The sequence below is a fragment of the Synchiropus splendidus genome, chromosome 6 (genome assembly GCF_027744825.2).
Source record: "Synchiropus splendidus isolate RoL2022-P1 chromosome 6, RoL_Sspl_1.0, whole genome shotgun sequence".
Taxonomy (NCBI): domain Eukaryota; kingdom Metazoa; phylum Chordata; class Actinopteri; order Syngnathiformes; family Callionymidae; genus Synchiropus; species Synchiropus splendidus.
Window position 1 is genome coordinate 12,962,276 of NC_071339.1, and position 27,434 is coordinate 12,989,709.

General features: G+C 43.4%; 2 protein-coding genes and 1 long non-coding RNA gene across 3 annotated transcripts in view; 1 reads left to right on the forward strand and 2 right to left on the reverse strand.

Annotated features, from left to right (window-relative positions):
- Positions 1 to 12,903, forward strand: part of ca16b (carbonic anhydrase XVI b) — a 107,769-nt gene extending 94,866 nt beyond the window's left edge. The window contains exons 13-29 of the mRNA XM_053867430.1: positions 393 to 531; positions 3,992 to 4,083; positions 5,293 to 5,384; positions 5,466 to 5,562; positions 5,634 to 5,716; positions 6,388 to 6,522; positions 6,599 to 6,733; positions 6,819 to 6,991; positions 7,061 to 7,196; positions 7,665 to 7,811; positions 8,050 to 8,143; positions 8,400 to 8,476; positions 8,605 to 8,733; positions 9,606 to 9,752; positions 9,829 to 9,971; positions 10,114 to 10,249; positions 10,976 to 12,903. Coding sequence (XP_053723405.1) covers positions 393 to 531; positions 3,992 to 4,083; positions 5,293 to 5,384; positions 5,466 to 5,562; positions 5,634 to 5,716; positions 6,388 to 6,522; positions 6,599 to 6,733; positions 6,819 to 6,991; positions 7,061 to 7,196; positions 7,665 to 7,811; positions 8,050 to 8,143; positions 8,400 to 8,476; positions 8,605 to 8,733; positions 9,606 to 9,752; positions 9,829 to 9,971; positions 10,114 to 10,249; positions 10,976 to 11,116 — 2,096 coding nt within the window. The 3' untranslated portion in view covers positions 11,117 to 12,903. The remainder of the gene's footprint in view (positions 1 to 392; positions 532 to 3,991; positions 4,084 to 5,292; positions 5,385 to 5,465; positions 5,563 to 5,633; positions 5,717 to 6,387; positions 6,523 to 6,598; positions 6,734 to 6,818; positions 6,992 to 7,060; positions 7,197 to 7,664; positions 7,812 to 8,049; positions 8,144 to 8,399; positions 8,477 to 8,604; positions 8,734 to 9,605; positions 9,753 to 9,828; positions 9,972 to 10,113; positions 10,250 to 10,975) is intronic.
- Positions 161 to 6,711, reverse strand: LOC128760238 (uncharacterized). The gene is made up of 3 exons (XR_008414815.1): positions 3,970 to 6,711; positions 1,304 to 3,628; positions 161 to 576 (listed from the first exon to the last, which is right to left on the reverse strand). It is a non-coding gene; the product is annotated as an uncharacterized LOC128760238 (long non-coding RNA).
- The window catches only part of cadpsb (Ca2+-dependent activator protein for secretion b), a 63,627-nt gene continuing 48,345 nt past the window's right edge, over positions 12,153 to 27,434 (reverse strand). Inside the window, exons 23-33 of the mRNA XM_053867431.1 lie at positions 26,544 to 26,705; positions 24,590 to 24,745; positions 24,371 to 24,518; positions 24,208 to 24,282; positions 24,042 to 24,125; positions 22,632 to 22,664; positions 22,366 to 22,473; positions 16,564 to 16,668; positions 14,689 to 16,495; positions 13,141 to 13,349; positions 12,153 to 13,049 (exon numbers count right to left, since the gene is read on the reverse strand). Of these exons, the coding sequence (XP_053723406.1) occupies positions 16,319 to 16,495; positions 16,564 to 16,668; positions 22,366 to 22,473; positions 22,632 to 22,664; positions 24,042 to 24,125; positions 24,208 to 24,282; positions 24,371 to 24,518; positions 24,590 to 24,745; positions 26,544 to 26,705 (1,048 nt within the window). The 3' untranslated portion in view covers positions 12,153 to 13,049; positions 13,141 to 13,349; positions 14,689 to 16,318. The remainder of the gene's footprint in view (positions 13,050 to 13,140; positions 13,350 to 14,688; positions 16,496 to 16,563; positions 16,669 to 22,365; positions 22,474 to 22,631; positions 22,665 to 24,041; positions 24,126 to 24,207; positions 24,283 to 24,370; positions 24,519 to 24,589; positions 24,746 to 26,543; positions 26,706 to 27,434) is intronic.

A 27,434-nucleotide genomic window follows, 5' to 3' on the forward strand; every position in this document is an offset into this window, starting at 1 on the left:
GTGTCTGCCAGAGGCTTGTGCCTCTGGGAATGATGCATGGGGTTTTTCAGCTATTATTAGTTAGTTTGTAATCAAGAAAACTGTGATAAACCAACCCTGAGGTGTTCTGCTCCCATTAATGGATCCATTTATGCCATAGTGCTCACTTCGGTGGCCTCTTTATTTATAAACACATTTAGAGACGATCCAAAGGATAAAACAAATGGAAGCAGGCAGGTAAAGAATGGCTGAAACCTTGTCCCATCTATCAAAGTGGGATTTCCCAGTGTGAAGCTAGAGTCCGCCACCAGGTGGCGCTGACTGAAGGCTAGAACCAGCCACACGTAAAGCGCTCGGGTTGAATTGTCAAATGAGTTTGGCTGTCTTGTTGTAATGGGCGTGTGATGTTTCAGACCGCACCACTTTGTCCAACGTGACCCGGACCCCTCATGCTGCGATGGGCAGGATGGTTTGGATCGTCCCCCTGGTGGTCGTGTCTGCTCTCACGCTGCTCTGCCTCATCATGCTGCTCATTGTGATGGTCTACTGGAGGTGAGGAAGAGGAAGTTTCCACCTTTCATGTCAAGGTTGCTGGCTCTATTGGGAACAGGAAGGAGCCAAGATCAAAGGAAAAATTAGCAGTCATTTGGGTAGTGCCCTAAAGATACAAGCCAGATACAAAGTATATCTAGCTTTCATCTGCATTGCATAGGGACCAGTTGACACGGCGTCAAATTCAAACGAAATGCGTTGAAAATATATACATATAATAATGCCATAATTACACCTTTCTGCCATATTTGAGGTCTTTCTAACTTTGGCTGCTGCCCCCACAACCCGACCTCGGAGAAGCTGTGGGACAGGGTGGGTTGCTGTGCTCAGTCGGTCTCTCAGCAGTTGCTAACCCGCACATGTTCGGGAATTCACACACAACGTCATTAAAAAACACAAATCTTTCAACTTTTAACGTTTTGACCTCCGGCATTTTCCATTTGTGGAAAACGGAACGTTTACATTTTAAAAATTTGAGTCTTTTCATTTGAAATTCGGCAGCGAGTGAGTATTATAATAACAGCTCAATGAAAAAACGAGACGAAAAATTCTCAAGGATGTAGTCGCATAATGAAGTTTTTCCTAAACAAATGAATTAGTGTGTATAAAGCTGAGGAGCGCCATCTATTGATTTGATATTAGTTTTTAACTAGACTCATTGATCCTCCCGTGCCTCACACCAGGTGCTTTTATTCCCGCTCTTTCACCGAGCACATGGGTTTGATGACTCCCCCCCTCCTCCCCCAGCTAATGTTATATATCTGGCACTCACCCGCCTCTTCTCTTTATTGGATGAAGAGCTTCGCAGTAATGGGGGGGAAACAGATTGACTGACCCTCCTGGATGAAGCAGACAGCCTTGGACTCCCAGGGGAACCGTGTCCTCCCTGGTCCACACGCCACCCTGCGTGTCTGGATTTTCCTGTTTGTGTAAACAGCCGTTTGGGGCGTCACGTGACACATCACAGTTCTGGCGAGAGGATGGAGACTCCCCACAGGCCTGGTGGGAGTCCCAGCTGTGTCTTCTGCTGGGCTCATTTCCAGCCCTGCCATCGGACTCCCTGGTAATTACACAGCACAGGCCACTGGCACAGGGGGCGCTGCTTAATGAGCTACACATTTCACAGAGTTTCCTCAGTTGGTTCCATAGATACTGTTCCTCATGGATTTCCATCTCATGTACGGCGTTGGACACCTACAGGGTTATTGATTTCACGTTTGTTTGCTTTTTTGTCAGGAATAAACTGAGTGTAAAATACTACTTCAGTACTACAATAAAACAATAATAGTGATAATAGGTGCTGGGGGGAAATATTGGCATTTATTTTGTGACAATATTAAATATGAATATTTCTTCCTAGAATGAATTTTTCCACACATTATGGTGGCATCATATTGGTTTCCTGGTAAACAGTTGGGAAGCTGAGCTCAAGCCGTCTCCTGCTCAACAGAACAGCCGATCAAACACACAAGTTTAATACTCGTGACAAGCTTTGATTTTCAAACACCAACTATTGACAAATGTAGACCAAGGACTGGTCGCTGGATTCACGTAGCTGATCACTCCACAGTGCCATTTCGCATTCTTAAGTCACTCGGCTAGAAAGGCCAGACAAATGGGAAATGTGGGCGAAAAGCCAGGAGGTCTGTGACAACACAGGTAACAATTTAGCCCCCAAAATATTGCTGTCAGAACCTGTTCTGGCACCCTGTTATTGCACATCAACTGCTTTGTATATTTATATAGAGTGAATTATACTCTTTATAAATACATAAATACCACCACAGTCACCACTTTGACCAAATGTCTGTGGGAACTACTTAGGAAGGAGGAACACCTGAATCAGAAGACCTCAAATGTTGATGTGCTGTAATCCTTCTTATTCTGAAGTGACCATCATGTAAAGACATGGTCATGCAAACCTGTGAAAACAGCTCCACTCTGATGACTTCCAGGCTAAACAAAAGGAAAGTCTTCCTCCCGTGAGACTTTCTCCCCTCAGCTGAACTCTGGATGATGCTTACCGATTCAGAAGGTGCGGGACTCACAGAGACTTTTGGAATTCGAGCAGCAGGCCAGCGGATGCGATTATCCCAGCTGTTGTTGTGGCGACAATTTCCGGACCGTCTTTGCTCCCGCGGGGTGAAACCGTGATGTCAGTGTAACCAACCAGCTCTCGCTGGCTGTGTTGAGCTCAGAGTCCCTCTGTGACTGCGCTTGCAAGAAGGGAGGATTTGTCACATGCATTATGATTGCCAAAGACCTCGAACCAACTCCATAAATATTATTTTTACAACTCAATGAGAACAAGGTTTTGAAGGAGACATTTTTGAATTTCCAAATGTTTCGCAGTTAAACTAACTTCCTCCACATTAGCCGTCATTTGCAAAATAAAATGTAAAACATTGTGCTTATCTTGGTCAAATTATTTTTCAACATATATCCCAATAGATAAACTACTTATTTATTCAAGTATATTCTCAGCACATTAGCAGGTAATTCATCATAAAGTACTGATGTGTGTCAAGACCGATTTAACCCTGGAATAGTCACCAAAAATCACTCCAGTCAACAGCATCATTCTGATGCGATTTTCAGTAAATTGGAAAGTAAATAGCATATTAACAGCTAATATGCTCATCTAAAGTGTTTTATTTTATAAAACAAAGAAAAGAAAACAGCTTTTTTCCCCTTTGTTTTCTTTTGCTAGCCTGTGAAGCTAACAAGCACAAGTCTCAGAAACACAGATTTCACACGTCAAGAGTGGAAATCAATGCAGTTTCACCTCAGACGTGGCGTGTTAACAAGAATCTGCTTCACATTCTCAAAGAGTAGCTGTGACCCATCAACCAAGCATCAACAAAGCATGTGGTCTCTCTTGGGGTTTGATTGGTGCTTGGAGACAATGACGCAGGTCTGGAGGGGGCCATTCACTGCCCCTCCTCCTGCCTTTCTCACCTTCAAATTTGAAATGCAGTTTTTCTTGGTGCGTTCCGTGTGACAGCATGACAATGATCTGCTCGCTGCTCTGCATCAAAGGCAGGTGAGGACTGACCAGCTTGGTGGCTCTTTAGTGTTGCTGTGCGTGTGGAGAGGCCTGTGTTCGACAGTCACAGATAGGTTTGGCTGTGTTAGAAGAACGTGCTCTGAAACAGCAGGATGTCAAACTTCACTGAACCTTCAGACGAGGCGCGAGACTCTGGTGTGTTGGCAGTGTGCTACGACTTCACTGCCTTTAAACTGGCTGTGAGCCGCGAGAGGTGTTGATGTGTGTCTCCAGGATCATCTGAGAGTGATCCGCCGTGTCTCAACTATTCAGAGGTGTTTTATTAGCAGCTGCCGTGTGTGGAGTTCATGTTGTGGTACGCAAATGTTGCCAAACCGGATCTGACTACAGTTCAGGTCGGATCACTTCCTTGATGACCACTTCCTCCTCACCGCTCTTCATGTGTCCCTGCAGAAGATTCTTCCAGACGGCTCACTTCTACGTGGAGGAGAGCAGCTCTCCCAGGGTGGTGGCCAGTGAGAGCATTCCCTTCATCCCCATTCCAGGTGAGTGGCGCTCTTTACTTCCATAAATGCTGAGCTTTGCTGCAGCACATTGTTTCATGTTGACTTTGGGATGGACCAGGCAGAAACTGGAGTCACAAATCACTGTAAACACAACAGAGACTGCCGATGAAGCTGGCGTTTTATAGTGTGTATGTTCTGGGGATGGAGGTGTGTAAAATGCTAATATGGGCCTGTACAATCATCATTTTGTTTCCAAAAAGTTCTTTACTTGCACGTTTTCGTTTTGTTTACTTTACATCAAGTATAGTCTGTTTAAAGCTGATGTTTCGAATGTGTTAAATTGTAGCAGAGTACTTTAAACCATACACTGATGTTTTGATATTTAACATCGCAAATAGCTGTTGTGCGTGAGTGACATAATGTTGAGAGAAACATGGTATGAAACACATAAAACCATATCAGGGAATTATTGTTTATACTTCCCATATTAAGTTCAAGTACCTTTGCCCAGATTTCAATACATTAAACTGTAGATAACCTGAACATTTGAGGAGTAAATTGGATGATGTGAATGATGAATGTTTAGCCTTATATTAAGTATGTTAGCAATGAGCTAAAGCCTGGCTTCATTGAAAGTGCAGTCGATCGTTTCATCCATTACTATTATTAGTAGTAGTAGTAGGAGGAGCAGTAGTTGTATTTTTATTCTTTTTTTTGTCTTGATTGTGTACATGATTTCTACAGCTTTGCTTTTTGTTTGTCTCTGGGGACTCTGGTTTCTTCCCACAGTCTGAGAGCAACACACAGTATAGCATTGGTGGTATATTTTGAAATCGGTTTATCATTCTTGTTGAAATGATACCAATTCCTCCACGTATACATAGTTAAACCATTCAGGAGCAATCAATTCATGAGAAGATTTTACAGTCCTCTCAAGCACTTTTTGAATGAGCATTTCCCCAGAGCAGAGAGGAAGTAAACATCCCGGTAAATAACAACATTTACAGAGCAGTTCTCAGCTCGGCGCTGCGATCGCTGAAGCAGGAGAAGCCAAGGCCGCAGCTGCTCTGGTGAATGAGTTGAGACATTGGTTTCATGCTCAGACAGCTGAGTCCCAGATCTATTGTCCTGTCTTGGTGACCAGACCCGTGTGTGCGTGTGTTTTCTCCCGCTTAAATCCTAAGGCTGCTGTGCAGTGAAATGCAGTGGTGATGTTTTTCGATTGTGTGATTCTTGTGTCTTTGACAGACGACATGGAGGCCATTCCTGTCAAGCAGTTTGTGAAACACATCATGGAGCTGTACAAGAACAACCTGCAAGGCTTCTCTGAGGAGTTTGAGGTTCAGTTAACCTTGTGTTGGGATTTACTGACAGGAATGTGAAGCCTAGAATGTCTGACCAAAATCCATCCCCGTCTCCAGGAAGTCCAGCGTTCCACAGCCGACCTGAAGATCACTGCGGATCATTCCAACCACCCTGACAACAAGCACAAGAACAGATACATCAACATCATGGCTTGTAAGTTTGTCGGGATGTCCGCTACGACAAACCGGGGCTTGTTCTTACTCAAGAACATTTGTTTTATCCAGACGACCACAGCAGAGTGAAGCTCCGAGCTCTGGCAGGAAAAGACGCCAAACATTCAGACTATATCAACGCCAACTACGTGGATGTGAGTTTCTCAACCAGAATGTTTTGCTAACGTCGTGCTACAGAGGTATAAAAGAAGCTCAGCGATAATAATAATATAATAACATTATGTTTCCGAGCGCTGTTCACAAGGTGCTTTACAGGCAAAACTGTGAGGAATGTTTACACTTGCTCAACCATGAAGGCGGACATTATTATTATCATTAATAATAATAATAATAATAATAATAACAGGTTTGTTATAGCAGGTTTGTGAGTTAATGCCTTGTAACTATATTGTCATTGTGTTGTTTGTGTGTGTGGCAGCCATGTTTGCTTGTGTGGTCATCTGTCAGGACTGGAGTTCTCACAGAAATTTCTAAACTGATGACTTTTCTAAAATCATTTCTCTGAATCTGAAAAGTGTCAACGTATTTTATAAGCAATTGCGACTCGTTTGACAACATCTCAAATCTCTCTGCTAGTCTCACACTTGAGAGCAGAAATGTATAAATGTATGCTTTTGTTTTCCTTATTTATTATGACTTCATGTTTTGTTCATTTATTTATTTTTTATATGTATTTGTTCTTAGACGTGATGTGTGGGGATGGCTGAGGTGCCGTGGGACTCTGTTTTGTGTTCTCATTCTCTAAGATGTTTGGGCTGCGATTCCCTCAGGAAATCCGTGTAAATGTCTGCGTTCTCCTTCTCAGGGTTACAACCGTCCGAGAGCCTACATCGCAGCTCAGGGTCCTCTCAAGTCCACGTTCGAAGACTTTTGGAGGATGGTGTGGGAGCAGAACACCAGAATCATCGTGATGATCACAAACCTGGTGGAGAAAGGACGAGTGGGTTCAGCAGGACTTCTCTGTTTCTGCTGTCATGCTGCGAGGAATCTAAAGGGGGTGCTGTTGTCCTTGACAGAGGAAGTGTGACCAGTACTGGCCGACGGAGAACAGCGAGCAGTACGGCAACATTGTGGTGACCCTTAAGAGCACCAAAGTTCACGCCTGCTACACCCTCAGACACTTTCTCATCCGCAACACAAAAGTAAAAAAGGTGATTTTTTTTTTTTTTTTTTTTTTTTTTTTTACCTACTAAAAGTTTTCTGCTTGACTTCATGTGGGACTGTTTCCTGCTGCAGGGTCAGAAGGGGAATCCAAAGGGGAAGCTGAACGAGCGGACCGTGGTCCAGTACCACTACACCCAGTGGCCCGACATGGGAGTACCTGAGTACACGCTGCCCGTCCTCACCTTCATCAACCGATCTTCAGCGGCTCGAGCCTCCAACATGGGGCCCGTGCTGGTTCACTGCAGGTAGGATCCCCGCCCCGCCGAGCCGACGGCGGCCCATCCTCTGGCGTGACGCGCTGCTTTGCCTTTCAGCGCCGGCGTGGGTCGCACTGGGACCTACATTGTCATCGACAGCATGCTACAGCAAATCAAGGACAAAAGCACAGTCAGCATCTTGGATTTCCTCAAACACATCCGAACTCAGCGCAACTACCTGGTGCAGACGGAGGTAGTGTCTAGTCCTGTATAGAGAGAGAGAGCCAACCACAGATACACCAACCGCCCAACTTCCTGGGCACTGAAGCATTTATGATGAGCCAAGCACATTTTTTTCATTATATTTAAATGTATTTTAGCTGCCAGCAGACTCACACGCGCTAGAGACTCGATGTTTATTCACTCGCTTTATCAGATTCCACACCGAGAAACCATCACTTTATTGGCTCAGATTGAAGTAAAAGATTGCTCACCACTGCTTCTGGATGAGCAGGCTTCAGCTGATGACCGGTCACAACCATAGAGACGCATTTCCGGATGATTTTTACAGTTTTGTTGCAATAGATGCGTGTATTAAGGTGCGCTAAGGGGAGCTAATGTCCATTTCTAACCTCCTGAAAGGAACGTGGCGTGGGACCGTTGATGTTCCTGAGGGTTGAAAGTGATTCTATCATGATTTGATTGAATGAATGTCCCGCAGGAGCAGTACGTCTTCATCCACGACGCTCTGATGGAGGCCATCTTGAGCCGAGAGACGGAGGTTCCAACCTGGCAGCTGCACACGTACGTCAACAGCATCCTCACGCCGAACTCGGCTAGTCACACTCGACTGGAGAAACAGTTCCGGGTGAGTTCACGCTCTGCAATCTCCTCCTATCTTTCTACTTAAAAAATAAAAATAAATTAAATAAAGCAGATCGGGTCGCTCTGCTATGCTTCTGCTGAACCGTAGGCGTCAGTAGTGAGCGCCCGTGGGGTACAGGTGAAGCACCCCAGAAATGTTTTGTTCTCTGTCAGACTTTATTTATAACGTGAAGAGTGGAACAGAACCAGAACAGAAGCCTAAACTCCTCCTCCCTCCGCAGCTGCTGACTCAGTGCAACACTCGCTTTGTTGAGTGCTTCAGTGCACATAAGGACAGCAACAAGGAGAAGAACCGAAACTCATCTGTGGTTCCCTGTGAGTCTCTCCTCCGTTTCACCTCGGCCTCAAGCCGCTTCTCAAATCAAACATACTTTGGACTTTAACCAAAATAGGCAGCGTATTTACACAAAGACACGTTTGTAGAACCCATTTCCATATTCTGATAAGTTAATCCTGCTGTGCAGAATGAAACCCTGTTGCCATGGAAACAGATTATGAAGTGTCTTTTATCAGTCGTTTAATAATGAGCTTCTGTTTTTAAGTCTCTTCCATCTTTGTGTCGTCTTTGCAGCCGAACGAGCCAGAGTGGGACTGGCCACTCTGCCCGGCATGAAGGGAACGGATTACATTAACGCGTCCTACATCATGGTACCGTGTGATGGATCAATTTATCTCAAACTCTTCTGAGGCAACAGCCCCAATGGCTGCTCCTTTTATGGGCTTACTCCGTGGACGGGCTTGAACTTTCAACCGCTCCTCTGTCCGTCTCTCCGCAGGGCTACTACAGGAGCAACGAGTTCATCATTACCCAGCATCCTTTGCCACACACCACCACAGACTTCTGGAGGATGATTTGGGACCATAATGCTCAAATTATCGTCATGTTGCCAGACAACCAGGGCTTGGTAAATAGTCTGCTTTGTGTCTGAGGATTTCTTGACTTCAAAATTGGACTTTTTGGTCAGTTTACAACGCTACATCGCCCCCTGCTGTATCGTTTAAGAACTGTCCCGGTGTTAAGTCCGCTCTAGTGGTGGGAATTGTGATGAATTAATTCATCGCAATTAACACGTTAAAATATTTTATTCGCATTTAATCTTTTTTATTTAGCTTAATTGAACAGTTTGCTGTCCAGACAACAGGGAACCTTTGTAAGTGCAGGAGTTCCTGGTCCACTGAACACACTGATGCACAAGACACGTGGCAGCTAGGATGATAACAACAACAACAAACATGGAGGCATCCCTGTACAAAAGCAAACAAAAGCATCTGTTTGCTTTTGTACAGGGATGTTTTTCACTACACAATGGCCAGGGTTTCCACTACTCTGAATGTTCTTGAAATTCTTATAACAAATATGTTCAAGACATTAAAAGAGCTTTAGTTTCAATAAGGTGACATAAAGACTTGAATATAACCACCATCGTGATTTGTTGTGCTGTTCTCAAACTGATGCAAAATAAACAATATTTTGTTGTTTAAATGTATGTATGTTTCACTAATATACCAAATTCATTCAAATTGAAAAATGTGGCTTCTTGTGTCTAATATTCTTATACGATTAAACTGCGATTAATTGAGATTAACTGATCACAAATTCTCTTATTAATTTGAATTTTTTTTTAATCGAATCCCACCCCTAGTCAGCTCCCAAAAACGTCCTTTATTTGGAAAAAAATGGTGTGAAAACATGACTCCTGCACTGGACAGAAATGTATGTTTTAAAATCTAGACACGATCTGTGGCGAGTGAAGCTGACGATCCGTGTCCTTCATAGGCGGAGGATGAATTTGTCTACTGGCCGAGTCGAGAAGAGGCCATGAACTGCATCGCTTTCACCGTCACGCTCATCAGCAAAGACCGACTCTGTCTCTCCAGCGAGGAGCAGATTATCATCCACGACTTCATCCTGGAGGCCACTCAGGTACCCCGAGTTTCAGCCATGGCGGCCTTGTTTAAGGTGTGGTGACCTTGTTGTCGTTGCCTCTGTGGGTCCTCAGGATGACTACGTGCTGGAGGTCAGACATTTTCAGTGCCCAAAATGGCCAAACCCTGACGCCCCTCTCAGCAGCGCCTTCGAGCTCATCAGAGTCATCAAGGAGGAGGCCATGACTCGTGACGGCCCCACCATCGTCCACGACGAGTGAGTTGTGAAGTCCTTCCAGCAGATGTTTGCAGCCGGAAATATAAACACATATATTCCTACAAGCTGGGTGTCATTTCCATCCACTGTGAAAACGTCTTGCTTAGCAGCCAAGTGACTGGGGTCACTGCTCTCCCTGCAGGTACGGAGGCGTGTCAGCCGGGACGCTCTGCGCCCTCACCACGCTGTCTCAGCAGCTGGAGAGCGAAGGCGTCGTGGACATCTATCAGGTGGCCAAGATGATCAACCTCATGAGGCCAGGTGTCTTCACTGATATGGTGAGACGACAATCTGCTCAGTTAGAAATATTGTCTTGTAACCAGCCGCTCAGTGTGAGGAATGATTCATCAAGTAAACTCATCGACTTTCTCCTTAGTTTGAGCTGCATCATTACAGATGTGAAAACATGTCATTTCCAGACTGTAAACTGCTACTTTTTTCTCACCTTGCTGCGTATACATCAACACAGCTAAATTTTACAGGCTAAAGAGCCTCATGCTGCGAAGATATTGAGCTTCGTCACATCAAAGCGATGAAGTCGTTGGCGTATTTTTGACCTTGAAGTGCTTCAAATCTGCTGTTTTCACCCACGTTTACAAAACTTTAATGTCAATAACAGATGTGAGGAGTTCATGATTCAAGTTCAGAACATTGCCCAGTTTTTTTTCATGAGTCAAAAACTAGTTTAGAAGTGATCCTCATGTTTTTATAAGCCGGGTGCGCCACTGACCTTTCTACGGCACAGACAGCACCACTGCAGCTTATGGCTGAACAAGAGCTATTTTCCTTCTTTAATTTAGTGTTTGGGGCTAATATTGCTTTGCGCTCTGTGGTCCAGAATTTATGGTAACTTGGTCATTTTTATTGACATGAACACAACCAGCTTGAATGTTGATCCTCTCCTAAAACTAAAATCCTCTTCACTGACCGGTTCCTAGTGTAGAAGTGATTCTCTGGTGTTTGATGAACTGCTGCCTGACAGTGTCTCCCGTTGGTGTGTGCAGGATCAGTACCAGTACCTTTACAAAGCCATGCTGAGCCTGGTCGGGAACAGTGAGTGTGGCCTGAGTCCTCACACAGACACTAACGGCGCCGTGATCTCTGACGAGTCGGACCCCGCGGAGAGCATGGAGTCGCTCGTCTGAGTCCGTCACCGGGCACTTAGTTTGTAAAAAGAAACTTTCCTGAGGCCTTTTTTTCAGCCAGACTTGATCAAAAGAATAACCTTATAACTTTTTTATACTTTTTTTTCCTTTCTTTTTTTAATATTTATGTTTTCGTCCATTTTTGTTTCTGTGATCCTGCTGAGCGTTTGCAACCGTTCATGTTGACTGAAGAAGACGACGAAGCAGCAGCAGTTGTGTCCAGTTTGCACTATTCTATCAGTGTTACTGCCGAAATCCCGTCAGCGAGGACTCATCTCACGGAGAGAAGCACCCGGAGCGCTGAGACCCAGATGAGTGACCACTTCGCTCTCACCACGTGTCCAAAATAGCCTGCTGCTGCTGTTCAATGTTCTTTTCGGGGGGATTCAATGTGACGATTTTTCTCTCTTACGTTACTGTTCTGCAATATCGTGCTCCAAATATCCAGCCATTTTTTTTATTTTTTCATCTCCACCGTCGATCCATGTATATTTGTATTATTTCACTTTTAACATGCACAAACATGCTTATTTACTTTATTGTTACAGTCTTTTACTGAGAATAAACGACTTGTGTTTAAGCAGAAAGCTAAATAGTTCTACACTTTCTGTTTGGCATGACTCAACAGAAGAAGTACATAAATGTCAAAGTGAGAGTATATTCAGTATAAGTAGTGATCGTGGTGGTATCTCATTGAGACAACTAGGAAAGAAGTCTGCGCCAGTTTTTAACACCAGGAAATGGGTTAGTAAATATGAAGGAAACATTTTTTTAAGGTGACTCCATTCATTCTTTTGACCTGAAGTAAAATTTGGATTTGTTTTTACTCCAAAAACCTCGCTAGTAATTAATTTTTTGTAGGTTTTTTTTTTTCTCCGCAACCTAAATTACTCCAATATTTTACCCCGTTCAGAGCATTTCACTTCGACATTTAGTTTTCTATCTGTTGCTGATCAAAAGCTTCAATTACACAGCAGGATGTAAAGTTTAGTGGAGGCTTCTCGTGTGTTTTACGCTTTATTTGCAACCAAAGATGTGGATTTTAGGTTTGTGTCATTTGAAAGGCAAAGCTTGCTTTTTTGTTTCGTTTTTTTTTTAATCCCTCCTCAGGAATCACTCCAACTATATTCCCACCTTCAGATTTGATTTTGTCCGATGACCAAACCTTTGAATGGCTACAACATTCCAGAACTCGCAGCTCTGTCGCTCATCTCCCACTTTGGTTCTGTTGTCTTGTAACTTCTCCAGTGCGGAGGAGTTTTGCCTATTATAATGAAACCCTCCAACATTTGGAGACATGTCCACCTTGTGATGTTTGTGCCACAGAGAAATTTGTTTTGCATTGCATTTGCTCATTTATTTTTTGTTCTATGATTAAAAAACTTCTGAGCACCAGTGGCTCATTAACAAGATATCCTGTAAAGGTTTATATTTTCCTACTAAGATGAGGTTTGTAAAGTGCCCTCTTAAAGAATCATCTTCTTATCACCAGGTAGAGTTTCGATTTTCCGTTTCTCTGAGCTCCACGCTGGTTTTTGACCGGACTTGATGGATGTTTTGGCTCAGAAGGCTCCAGACCTGCTCGCCTTGAGGAGCTCCCGGACGCTGGTTTGAGTGTTTGTAACGAAAGTGAAGGAAACGTGATTTTTGCTCCTCATCTCACTTATTTTACTGACGGTGTCTCAGTGGACGATTCCCAAGATGCTTTCATATAATCTTATTGTAGTGTAATGGTGTTATTTAATAGCTATATTGTATTCTATACATCCAATAAACTCTGGATTTTTAATGGATGCCTCTTGGAGTGTGAGTGTGTTTGACGTCCGTCCCTTCACCTGTGTGTCCATCTTTGTCAGGAATGATTTTCTTGCGGCGTTCCGGTGGTTTGTCCCCCCGACTCTTCACCCAAGTAGCTGGGATCGGCCCCTGATTCCTGTGATCAGAGGAGATTATCAAATGAAATAGATCAAGATATTCAACTTTTTATTGGCCTCTCTGTGCGTGGAAGTTTGAGAATGCTTTACCAATGAGCTGCTTTTTGAAAATGGTGCCTTTCTCTGCGGAAAGGATGCGTCAGGAGTGGGGATGTCTTTGAGGTCGAAAGTGGATGCTGAAGTGACCAAAACTCCTGGGTGACTCGTGCTCGACTGCCTCCCAACTCTTTCCTCCTTCACACATTGCCTCGCTGGTGGCAGACAATAATTCCGCCTAAATGTCTCTTTTTTTCGGAGCCCTGCAAGTGACAGGCATGTGATTATTTATTTGCATGTGCATTTTTTTTTTTTTTTTTAAGTAATTGTTTTTACTGAGCTACGACTCACGCGGAGAGTCTATACAGCTTGGCCACATATAATTTTTGCCCCTGAAACGACTTACCACAACAGACAACGATGCAAAAATGCTAACATGCTAGGCAGGGCTTGCCACCTGCGTGCCTGTGATGCGTTCATGAATCTCGGAATTTTCGGTACTACAGAAAATAACTGGGGTTACGATGCCTTACTGGATTAGTGTGGGTGGGCGCAAAACGACCCCTAGCAAAAAGTGTTTAAACCCAAGTGTCGTTTCATTCGCCCCCTTCTTTTTTCATTGAAAAAATGCCCGGTTCGACCGTGTCTACACTGCCACTGCATCCACTTTTAGGCGTAATATCTCATGTGAGACCACAAAAACCACAACTTGAAAACAAGCCATTATATAACAGCCGCTCGCCTTTGTCTTGATCACCCTCGCGATTGGTTCGGTAGTGGCTGTGCGCCCTCCTGCGGCCCCTCGTAGAGGGTTTGATCCAGCTCGTTCACTATCGGCGGCACCTGACGTTAAAATGATTTAAGAGTCAGAAATGGCGGCGGAGACCAGAGACCCTGATCCGGCAGCTGCGAGGTGCGTTCAAAGGCGCCTGATAATAAACGGAACAATCGTATTCTTTTTCACATCAAATGCGGGACGATTCTGTAGGTGGATCACCTGACCCGAGACCGAATCTGGACCAAGACCAAAGAGGGACGAGACCAAGTCCAGGACCGAAACCAAACTGAGCACAAGACACAGTAGTTGCCTTTGGAAATCCAAATCTACAGAGCAGCACTGAAGCTACTCAGAAAAGCCATTGAAATACGTTAGGAGTTGTTCTGTTCACGAGGTTCTGGAACGAGACAAGACATTGGACATGTCCCCTTGAGTCTGGTCATGAGTCTGGTCACTTGACCCATCAGTAGCGAAGATCAGAGGGTGACAGAATGAATTCAGAAGAAATGTTTTGCAATATTTCAACATACAACTTTTCCCTTTTTGCAGGATCAAATAGGAGCAGAGAGGAGGTCAAATCTTTTCAATGTAGTTTCCCAGATAGATGGTCAGCTTTAAGTCTCTTAAGTTTCTTAATGACGCTTCTGTGAGAAAAGTCAAGTGTGAGTATGAGTGAATCATGAACACTTGTGTCTGTTACTCCACTTCTTCAGAAGCTTTCTGAACGTGTTATTCTCAATGAGTCTGTTCTTCATCCTTCCATCTCACAGAAGAAAATGCCTTTTTTTCCCCAGAATAATGGTGATGACACCCAAGTCTCCTACCTCAGTTTTTGAAAACTTTCAAATCTTGGTTTCAGTGTCCTGGGTAGCAGCAAAGGTTGAATTTGTTATCCTCAAACGATGTAAGTTCTCCCACAACTGCACCATGAAGTGACAGGTGTTGTGAAAAATGGTGTCACAAGTGGGATGACGATCCTCAGCAGACACAGAAGAGGTGATTGAGACATGCGTGCGAGAAGCCTGTGATGATGTAACTGAAGGTTCCTCAAAAGGAAGTGTTGGTACCAGGTTCGTATTCACCACCTCGTGCGACAGAGGCGTCTTGTGCGTCATGCTAACAATCATTTCCTTTTGACTCATCTATTACTGAAGTTTCCAATGGTACGTAGCTCATGCTAAACCACAACTCTGGCTGGGTCATTTTTCACAGAAAAAGGTTTTTCTAAGGCTCATACTAGTACATACCTGTGGTACCCCTCACACACTGGTGAGCTGGCATCTATATATTTTGAGATGAAAGGCCAAACACAAAGGTCAATGAGACCATGCAGAGACATCAAAGGTGTCGGTATGAACTTAAATGCGTAAAACACAAATATGCCGGGTGCGGTTAAACACGACAAATAATGCACATGTACATTAATTTTTATTTTGTGGCCACAGCTCTTGCATATTACAACTGTTGGCGTTCATAAGGCAAAAGCAAGAATAAATCCACCAGCTAATCGACACAGAAAACAGAAAGCGTTGGGGAGGGTGGGAACCCACGAGCATGCAGCAATGGCTCAGAATGCAATGTACAGCGTTTTTATATTTATATATATATATTTATATCATATATACAGAACAACAGTGAGACCCAAACAAATGCCAGACATCTCATTCTACACTTACACAACAAAGACGGACCAACATTTTTTTTTTTTTGTTCTCGAATAAAAAAAAACATTTTTTCCTGTAAAAGTGCAACTCAATTAAAATAGAACCTGTTTCAAGCTTTTCTTTTTTTTTTTTTAATGCGGAAATAAAAATAGAATCTCCCGAGTTATCAAAATGGAGCGTATTGCATCTCCCGCTGAAAGTTCATGCCGAACCCGTGTCCAAGTTTATTCACAGGAGGTGACATCTGGTCGCGTCGACACATGAACGCAGACTGTTGGTGGTGTTGGTGCCAGCGAGGAGATCTGTATCTGCGACAGCCGTAAACAAATACAGAGGTTTATTTTTCAAAGCAGTTGGCATTCACTTAAAAACAGACAAGACAAAGAAAAGGGTCCACACGCTCGTCATCACGACAATGTACCATTAATGAATGTAGTTACGACAAAGAAGCGCCATATAGGTTTTGCATTGGACAGGGACACACCTAATAATCTCACTCAACATCGTCAAACAAATGGTTCTCCATATTGCTTAGTAACACATAGAAATGAATTTAGAAATGAATCCAAGATAGGTGCTATCTGTATCATATCACAGCTAAAACTGCCAATCTTATTTTTAAACATTGTATGTCCTCGGTATAAGTACTATTTTTTACAGTTAATAGATCCTTCATAGGCATTTTCGAGCTGACAAGAGGTCCTAGAGTGGCTATCTGAGTTGGTGCATGCATTGGTCACCAGGCTAAAGTCAAAAGTGTGACAGGGGTGGGGTCGGGGAAGGGGGTGCTCTAGTCGTCCTCTTCGTCCTCCTCGTCACTGTCCTTCATGGAGATGCCCTGCATGCCTCCTTCCCTCACTGAGGCAGTGGCCTCTTCCACCGTCAGTCGGTTCCGCACGGTGTCGTACATCTTGCTGTTGAGGGTGGAGTCCAGGACGCCCTGTAGGCGGAAGTCCCGGTATTTTTTCTGCGCGAGGCAAAAGAGAAAACGTCAGTGGACGTGAAACAACCAGGAGGACGGCGGCTGCAGGTCACCTTGGTGATCCTGATCAGGATCTTCAGCTGGTAAACGTGCAGCTGCTGGTCCATGCGCTCGGTCAGCCAAGTCCCCAGCAGGTTCATGGTGGCAGTGTACCATTGCTGAAACACAGAAACACAACGCTCTCCAGCAAAACACACACTCGCACACTGACTCAAGACAGTGCAAGCCAATCTGGAAAACACACTGAGGAGATTTCAGACGAGCACTCGGGTTGTGTGAACCGTTTGTCTGTGGGTGATGAGGTCGGTGCTGCAGCATGCATTAAAGAAAAGTCTCTGTCTCCATCTAGTGATCCTACAGCCACGAGCATAGTACTCGTTCATGTATTTGTCGGCCCATAAAGCGGACATTCCTGACTCCAGTCAGAAAAATAAACACATTTTAAAAAACGTACATACTACTGTGTGAATGTGTTTCGAGAGTTTCACATCATCCATCACCAACCATTTTTATGGCCCTCTGTGCACCTGACCTCTTGACCTCACACGCCCCACCTTGACACTCACATTAGATCCAAACTCGAGAGGCAACAGCTGAACGCATGTCTCAACCCAACTGCTCACTCAATTATTACCCTACACTGATTTCATCTCATTACGTCACTCATGATATTCAGAACGCAATGGGCTCAATCCGACAGCAGGTGGCAGCAGCGCCACAGCGCGTCTTTAACAGGCACCAGTGAGGATGAGGCTGCACTCCAGAAGAGAAAGACAAAACATCCTTCAAGTGGCCGACTTTTGTCATGTGAAAGATTTTTCACAGCGATTCAGTGGTATGTTGTGTTTTATCATGTCCAAATGTCGAGTCTCTGCCTGCTATCCGAAGCTGGTCACATGACTGGACATGCATTTTCTGTCATTGAAGATCAAAGTGGGACATTTCATCTACATAAATGTCAACAGAGCTACAGAAGACCACACAAATTAAATCACATCTAAAGACCCATTTATGCTGATATTTACATACAGATCGAGTTGGAAACTTCTCCCCGTGCTCTGCGTTCATTTCCTCCGGATTTATGCGCGTCTCCACAAAGCTTACAGATACGGAGCAGTACCTCAGGCAACCGTGGGGGACACTCTTGCTATTACTACCTGATATGTAGTTCTAAAGAGACACGAAGAAGACATAACACTGGTGGAAATCCTCCGTCCTCCAGTGGCGACATATTTAACAGCCTCACCGTCTCCTACATCGCCGCCCCGTTTCCGTCTTTGGTGCAAGAGCTACATGATCAGTACTTCATCCAGAGTAACCATGTTGGTTTTGGAGTTTGTTGTGGTCATAACTTTTGACTCTGGGCTGCTCCCCTCGGTGGATATATAGGTGACCAGAAAGTGACGGTAAAATCATTTGAAATGGACAGGTAGGCATAAATGGGCCTTAAGTTAGTCTGTATCCAACCAGCCCTGAATATTATTTCACCAATATGTCTGTCCGTTCTGTAGTTATTCTGTTTACAATCTAACAGAACCCTAATAGATAACCTCCAAACTATTACCTTCGTTACTCAATGGTTGCCAGAAGTAACAAAGAACCGCCTTTCAGATTAAAAAAAGACTTGGCTAGCAATGTTCCCTCTGATTTTTCATGTGTCAGAGCGAACACACAAACTATATATATACACACAAACTATATATATATTCTTCCAATACAATAAGTAAACTAACTCTAGTGATTGTAGTCACATTGCACCATTGAGGGTGCTGCACATCAAAGAACTTCAAACAAGTTTTACAAACATTTATCCTTTCTCAAACGGATGAATAATCCGTCTGCTGTGAGAGTGAACTTTGTCCACTCGAGGCCACCGTATTCTGTGACCGCTCACAAAAGAACAGTGAGCCTGTGTGGATCAGGCTGAAATGAAGAAAGAATAGATCTATTTCACTGACTACACAGTTAATTTCCTCACCTGACTAGTGTGTACTCTCTGTGCATTGTAGTCTGAAACCAGCGCTGCAACAATTCTGTCTCTCGCTCGCTCCACTGCGTGACTCCCCAATTGGCTCAGTGCATACACACATCAACCAGAGAAATCAGCTCTTAAACATCAGCCAGCTCCAATAGTTGACTTCAAACAGCAGCTTTTCTAGTTGCTGTTCGTGAGTCCGTCCGAGCGATGTCGCTCGGCGGACGGTCTTAAGCACCGCAGGACCTGTGGAAACTAAGGATACACGCGGTCGAACAACGCTGTGAGCGCTTCATTTTGCTGGTCTAATTCTACTGGTCTACAAGGCTTGATGTCTGGACGGCAAGATTCTTCATCTTTGTCCGCCTTTAATGCTGCCGAGCCGCGAGCGATGACAGCTTGATGATGTTCTCTTTTGTTCAGCTTCTATTTGTGACACGAGCGACTGCTCACTCAGAATTTGCATCAGTTTAATAGAGTGGAATTGAGACTATGTGCACAGATATAAAATGATTGATGACCTCACTGTGCAAACAGCCCCACTCGATAAAGTCTGTGTTCATTTCGTCAGACAAAGTGTGTCCTTGCGTTCTAGTTTATTCTCACTCTGTGTCTGAACCTCTTTCCACCGGGGTCCCACAAGGGTCTGTACTCTGTTCTCCACTTTTTCACGTGTTATTAATGTACATTACTTTCTTATCACAGCCTTGATCCATAAGCAGTGTCTGAGCTTTACGTTGTATACTGAGGTGAAGTGGCTGTTTTGCTAGCTGACTGCAAAACATGGAATGTACAGCATTGCTCAACGGAGCCACGTCTTAGTGTGAGCAATGTAGACTAAAACTTTTCTATCAAACAGGTCCACTGCAAGGATTTAGTTCATTTCACTCAAGAGCACGCTTCTCAAATACGCCCTCTTGTGTTAAGAATATAGCCAGCCACTTATTCCTGCCTTTGGCAAAGTGTAAGTGAATTCTATTGCTTTTTATACAACCTCAGATTTTTATTTCTGTGTCATTGCAAGGCTGCCATATAAAGAATACAACTCATGGTAAGTGTTTTGTTTTTCTTAATTCGTGTTTTCATCAGTGATAGATTCATTTCCACTTTTCACCCTTGATCTGTTGGCCAGGCTACTGACTGCATTAGATGTTGTTCATGCTTTTGCAAGTTAGTCAGTCAACATTTTTCTGTTCAACTCAGGCAATAAAAGCATTCTGTATTAGAATGTGTACTGTACTGAATGCATACTATTTTTTCATGGAAGGTTTGCAAACAAATTAATATCTCCACAATTTAACTTGATGCCAAAGCCAAATGTGATCGATCCAGAATATCGGTCTAATATCGGTTATCGTTTTTCCTAAGCCACCTGATATCAATATCGGCTGTAATATTTGTCGACCCTGAATGAGAATCATATCATATCACAAGTGAATAAAATGTGCATCGGTGCACCTCTAGTTTGCACCTACAGAACGGTTAATACATTTTTGAAAAGTGGTTGCCTGCACCTACTGCAACTCTGTAGCACCTACTGCAACCTTGTTTGACGGCCTTGATCACATTGTAAATGTATTGGTTCGCCGACCGTTGTAACAGACACATGTAGAGACATTTCGCTTCTACAGCAAACTGCACAGAAAGGACTTTGAAAATGTGAACCAAGGCATATTTGTAAGAAAAGAAATGAAAAACAAATGAAGATGTCGAACTAAAAAAAATGTATATCTTTAGAAAATAAATAGAAAAATATGTCTTTAGAAAAGGCCACCGTGTCGCTTGAATGTATTCAAGAGTAGCATATAGTAGTGAACGGATGTGAAACTACCTGAAAAATAAAAACTAAAAAACTGACAAACGTTCATTAGCAAACTCAGGGGAATGAGAGTGAGTAAATGGTCAGCAGGCAGGTGCAGCAGCTGCTATTATCTTGTACCTTTCTCTGCCCTCAAAGTGGAAGTGTCCACACTTTAAAGAAGTTACAAGAGAACAGCAGGCATAGGTAATAAAGAGGTATCTGTGTATGTCCTAGAAGAGGAATCAACTTTCCACATGCGAGTAGGCAGGAACGCAGCGGAGGCATTTGGTCCAATTGTGCGAGCGTTCAGTCGAGCATTATTTTCGGCTGTTTGAAGTTTGGGCCGGATATGCAGATGCCTGTCCACTTCACAGTCGAGTTGAGCGTGCAGTGCATGCAGACCTGGCAGGTGGGTGGCAGAGTACGTGCGGAGGAAAACTGCCCTAAGTGCAAAATGAGGCACAACTCTGAGGAAGAGGGTCATGCTAGAAGATGTACACAGGAAGATTATTTGACTCTAAAATCATGCCAACCAACATAATGTGATAAAACAACGCAACGCAACATTAGAGATAAGTGCCACTTTTTTTGAAGAGAGGAGGCAGCAGGAATGGTGTTAATCAGAAAAAGGAGAGGATCAAATCAACCGGTGAAAGAAAGAGAGGTCGAGTAGAGCCTACGCAACATCGAGAAATGCTACTGGCATGCAGTAGATGGATGGGAATGCAATCCGATGAAACAAAGACTGACATGAAGCCGCTCAAAATAAGCCGTTTGACAAGATGAATGGCACCAACCAATCTTCACAGGACGTTGCGGTGTCGGTTTTAGACCTCTTGTCCACACTCAGGACACAAAGCGACAAGAAAGAAAAAAGACTGACGACACAGGAAGGAACATTGTGTGGACCTCGGAGACGGAAACGGCTCCATTTCACAACATTACTCCTCGTACAAAAAAACCAAAACAACGTCAGCACTGGACTTCCTCAGCCAACACAAATATATAGACTTTGGCTAAAACCTTGTAGACAACGACAGTCGGCGACGACCTGCAGAGACACGAGTCGCTACACACAGTTTTTGAATGACATGAAGCACACACATCACAGCATTATGTGTCATTGGTTTCACACATGGAGGACACATCGCTGTCAATGTATCCAGTGAGGATTATGTTTGTGTAAGACAGTGCTCTCTTTACTGGCTGTTGCACCCCTAAAACTAAATCCATCTCCATGGCAAGAGAAATTAGCTTGTGCTGAGTGACAGTTGATGGTTGTGTACTGGTTTTAAAGTGCTACAATATTATCATAAGTGTTATTGTTTTCGACAAGTTGGGCAGCTAGCTAGCCACGCAAGCTAACATGTCAGATATATCTACCATCCTTGGGGAAGCCAAAACTATTCTTTCAGTCATCTCTGTAGTTCAAAGGCAGCGTCTTTTCTTATTCCACTCATTGTATTTACTTATTATTTCTTCATTATTTCTATTATCCTTATTTTTTGTTGAAAAATAACCCATGTTTAGTTGTTATATACCAACTTTGGTGCTCAATGGTATGTGGTAGGTGGTATATAACACGTTCACATGCATGTTTGAGATCAGTTCAAGAGAGACTCTGCTCACATGAAGACACAAAACCTGTGTTTCATTGTAAACTGAGGTCATTCAGGGTCCACATGCATTGTGTCGACTCCAGCGCTAAAACACTTTGTGTCACTTTGGATAGTTTTATATTGTTTCCAGAGAGCACTGCTTAGGATAATCCATTTGGAAGTATGCTTTTATGGACTCTTTGTAAATAAAAGTTTCCTTTTTTAGCACACAAAGGCCCATAAGCACTGTGGCAATGCACACCAGAATGCACAGGGCAGCAGCTCAGGCTCACAGAGAGAAGAGACAGAGAGAAAGAGAAAAAAAAGTTCAAATGGAAAGAGGATCAGAAAAGCCTCTTCTGCCAGGCGGAATTACGATTCCTGGTCTCAAAAATGGGACTTATCCCTCTCTGCCCTGTTGTTTTGCCACATTTTAGAAGGCCCTCCCTTCTTACAAAGGAGGAGACGGCATCTTACTTACATCAAATAACCTTTCTATATACACCTCCTCATTGACCTTATCACGGAGCATGTCCTGAGAGTGGCGGACAAAGGTCACGTAGCCGTCAGCTACATCCATCCCGGGTTTCTGTAAAACACAAACAGTACAGGGTCGCAGCAGGAAAGAAATGAGGCAGAATGCTCTACCTGAATTGCAAAAGCATGTCATTTTCAGATTTGTTTGTGAACGTGACGGCAGTAAACTAATCCAAGAAATCTGCAGGAAGAGTCTTCTGTCGTACTTACAGGGACATCCACATATTTTGATGCGGCTTTCACCTGAAATCACAACAACACAGAAAAGTTATAATCCTGGATGTTTACTCCTATTTCCCTGTCAGGGTGATCATTCCCACCTGATGTGCACCGTGTCTCTCCAGTGTCCTTCTCTTAGCTAAGACCTGCATGGATGCTTTAACCCTCTCATTCACTTCTTTATCTCAATACAAGGGGCGGCTGAAGACACTCTATAGATTTGCTAGCTGGCCAAGATATTGATGTGTGGGGAGCACAGTAACTCACAAGTCAAACACAGACGTCGACTGGCCGACATAACCTTAAATCAATATCACGATAAATGGGGCTTGTTTACCGTGATAACAATAAAAGCAAGATGCCTAAACATCAACCTTGGTTTCAGTTCGTGCGTTATCCCAATATCAAATTGGTTCATTATATATGAAGAGTATTATTTACTATTACATACATATAAAGCTGTTTATGTGCCATAACCTGGTGCAAAGATTTGGAGTTAAATTGCAATGTACATGAACAACTCTTTGCAGTAAAAGTTAGATTGTTTCAGTGAGCCATTGTCATAAAGACAGATCTCTGCTCACAGACGCTGGATGAACACGAAAACCAACTAGGATCCGGATTAAACCAAAATCCCAAGCCAACCATTGATCATATTGATGGAGTTAAATCAGCATGTACAACCTCAGAGGAAAGATACCGAGCATCTCCATCGAAGTTAGCATTGCCACTAGCCTCATCTACGTGGGTCCTTCTAAGTGTTTGTGGTAAACATTGTCTCAAGTTATTGTTTGATTTGGGTCTGAAAGTAAAAGTTCATTGGACGTGTTTTTGAGTGGCTGCTGTTGAGCATGTTCCCAAATGTATTTGTGATCAGGCTGGCTGCAGCTGTCGGTCAGTGGAGAGCAAGGAACAAGGTTGATGGTTGGCCGGTGTTTTAGCTCGGCGGTGAAGGGAGGTTGATCGCTGTCGTCGCGCAATGAGCGGGTGATAGGATTTCGTTGATTCGCTATTTCCTCATCATCCGTTTCCAGTCTGACTCTGACTGGATGGGTGGAGTCACATGTCCACTTAAGCTTTAGCCTGTCTTAAAGGGGAATACACATTGCTGACCAAAACATACCCCCAGAACCAACGCAAATAACTGTTTTTTTTTGGGTTTTTTTTAAATACTGAATTAACTGTCATGGGAAAATTGGGACGAAGCTGTGTTTGACCATGGATAGACATATGATTCAACCTCATAATGCTTAGAGCTACAAGTGCTGCAGTGTATGATGGGGATGACAGCACCAGTGATGGACGTGACATTTCCACATGGCAGCTTTAAACCCTTCAAAGTCACCTCGGATTTCATCCTCATTCATTCGTAATGAACTTCTACATTAAGCTTCATCTCACCGTGAAAGACAGGAATGAGGAGAAGAGTGTGCCTTCGTCATATCTGGATATCTTGGCCAACACGCCCTCCAGAATGGCGACGAACTGGGGGAAACATAGATGGACCACCAGCACAATTAAGACAAGAACATACATTGTGCAAAGATTCAAAGTGGTGCCTCCTGACCTTTGCAACCAGGAGCTGGATCATGTCTTTCACACTTTCCTCTATCAGCTCATCAATCTGAGAGTGAAACTGTTTCTACAAGACAGGAAGTCACCACCAGCAGGGTTAGGAATGCAGGCATTTTTGCATTGCGCCGACAGGACGACAGCTTCTTTTGCGTTACCTCTTGTCCCATCTCCATCGCGCACAATTTGGCCGACTGGTCCTTGGCGTCCACCATCACATTAAACATGGTGCATAATGTCGGTGAGATGCGGAAGTCTGTGGACTTGCTGCTCTTGGCTAGCTTGGACTCAAACGCCATCCTTGTGCTGGAAAACAAGCAAGTTTATCCCTAAATCGTACTTGTGTTTACGCTCCCCTTCTGTGGAGGTTTACACACCGCTTCACACAGTTCTCGATCATGTTACTGGACATCAGCTTTATGCGACTCTCCAGATGCTTAGCAAACTCCTCCTCTGGCCAGTGCAGGTCCCTGATGAAAGTTTGGAGCGCATCCAGCTTCCAGAAGAGGTCTTCTGATGTCCCAGAGCCATTACTGTCATTCACCCAAAAACAGACATCAGTCAAAAGACGGGCCTGAACTTCTCACAAGAGGGACCAAAGGAGGGTGCAGGGGTGTTGTGGGAGGTGCAAGAGCGTAGAGTAGTCCTCAGAAATACAGCGTGTTAAGTCACCATGCACTGACTTGTCCGTCCAAATTCAATGGTTCTCTTGAGTTCGTGAAAGTCAGTGAATGGGTGAGGAAGTTCAGCTGGAACAAATCAATAACCATGCCGTAGAGCATGATTATTGATAAGGGCTGGCCACATGCAGGTAAAGTCACTGTAGGTCAGAGAGATAAACGTAGAAGTGAGCGAGGGAGTGAGGGCCACATTTGTCCCATCAAAAGCTCTGACTCAGCAGGAGGCACAGGAGGTCAGTGCATCAGTTCAATAACAAAATTAGAATCAAACAGGAATCTCTTACCAAACAAAGTCAAATACTGGAAGCTATTTTACAGCCTTTCTTTTATTTGCTTCATTAGAGTGAGCGAGTGAAATTCAGATTCAGTTGGGTAACGTCACCGTGAACCTTTTATTTGGAGTGTGATGCCTGGCCAAGCAGAATGCTTCAGCTTATCCTAGCAGGGAGAACATGGCTGAACAAGTGACGCAAGCCTCCAGAGTCTTTCTTAAAGGCTGGAGCAACAAGCACACGAAGTCAATTCACAGGATGTTCAGAGTGAGGCAACAGTGGGTGTGATCCATCCCTTATCTTCCCCTTATCCAACTTCCCGCTCACCTCCTCTAACCTGGTGTGCCCCATGTCTACCTCTTCCCTCAGGGACATGGCCTGATCACATCACCTAAGCCACCTCAACTTCTGTTCTACGCACCCTATTTCTCACCACACAGCTTTGCCTTACAGCTCAGGTCTTTCTTCACTATGTTCTCCCAATAAAAGATATAAAAATCTTCAACTAATAAAATGCTGGTGACTTGAATTAAAAGAAGGGTAGACTCGTGTAAAAAACTATGTGATACAATTTCCCATCAGGCTCACAAAAACCGACACATAAAAATGAATGAAATCATTCCAATTGAAAGACAAAAAGTATTTGTCTCGTGGTATGAGATTCACAACAAATGACATTGTGTCCTGGGCTAGTTTTTGATTCTAAATTGATTATTGAATGAACAGTTGCCACAGGGAGTGCAGGACCTCCAGGAAAAGTAATTAATCGGACCATGCAGACTGTGGGTCAATCTCAGCCGAGCTTACTGGGAAAGTGCTGCAGGAAAGATGTGAGGTTGAAAGGTAAGTGGATAAACTGGATTGATCCCATGTCTAAGCAAACATCTACACTCCCAATCAGATTACAAGCAGGAGGTCGAGGTCAGAGATGAAGCGAAGGCCAGAATTGACGGAGAGTATAGAAGAAAGTCATTGTTTTTGAAGACATATAAAAAGGAAATTGTCATGCAGCTTCAGTATTTGAAGTGCTCACAGTGAATATATGGACACGTTTGACTCAAGTGTCGATACATCCACATGAGAAATTTGGCCTTCATCTCCAACTCACTCGGCTCAACAGCATGCATGTTGAGACCAACCAAATGGGAAGCCTTTTTAGCTTCTCATTTCAGATTGCTGAGGCCCTTCTACGCTAGACATCTTGCTCAGTTACCGTGGCATGAACATGAACAATGACTTCATGAACCATATTGTTTGGTTTCAAAAAAAAAAAAAAAAAAAAAGCCAATCTGTATTTTAAAATAACATCCACTACATCTTCATACCAAGGCAACGTCAGCATTGCAAGTAGGTCTAAAATAAACTAGGTGAATACACACTCAGAGTCATATATAGCAGCCATCCATGATGGGGTAGAAAAGCTAGGCATTGTTGGAAGGTTAACTGATAGTCCTGCTACTGGCACGGGCAGATTTGGTACTTTGGGAATTTGGAGGTTGACATTTGGTAGATTCACATTGGGCAGATTACTTGTTAAACTCCTGCAGAAAAGACAGACAAAAAGAAAAGGAAAAAAAAGAATCCATAACAGTGGCGTGACAGCAGCAGAAAGCCATGTGACATTCCTCATTAAATAAATCAAAAACTCAACAGAAGCACATAGAAAACAAAAACAATCTTAAAGATGTACATTTAAACACCAAATAAATACATGTTAACGGTAGCAGGAACTTGGATGCGCACATAAATCATGTAGCATGGAACGGAAGCACAATATACAATTTCACTAATCACATTTAATTCCATTGTTTTTCCCTTGAACAAAAGTACAAACACTTAAATGCAGGTGGTGCAAAATGAGCTTGAAATCTAGAAAAAGTAAAACCGACAGGCAGTGAGTTTCAACTGGCAAAGCGTCTTATGATGAAGGGCTGCTCAATTATTCAGACATTAATAAAGAGTCTGATTTTATATTCACGTTATTTCCCAACTATACACCACTATTTTATACCTTGAGTTTGACCGACGAATAATAGCATTAATCACATATCTATTTCTGAAGAATAATTGCATATTTTTATTTATTTTAAATTATGTTTTAATCTTGTTTGTTTTGTTCTTCTTCAAATAAAAATTCTTGTTTCTGTTCTTTCTTGACTCAGCAATTCTTTCCCTACTTGTCTCCATTACGTGATGCAAAATGTGATGATGTTTACTGTTGACTCGCTACTGTTATGTTATAATTGTGCAGCCCAGTTATGAAGGTTAGT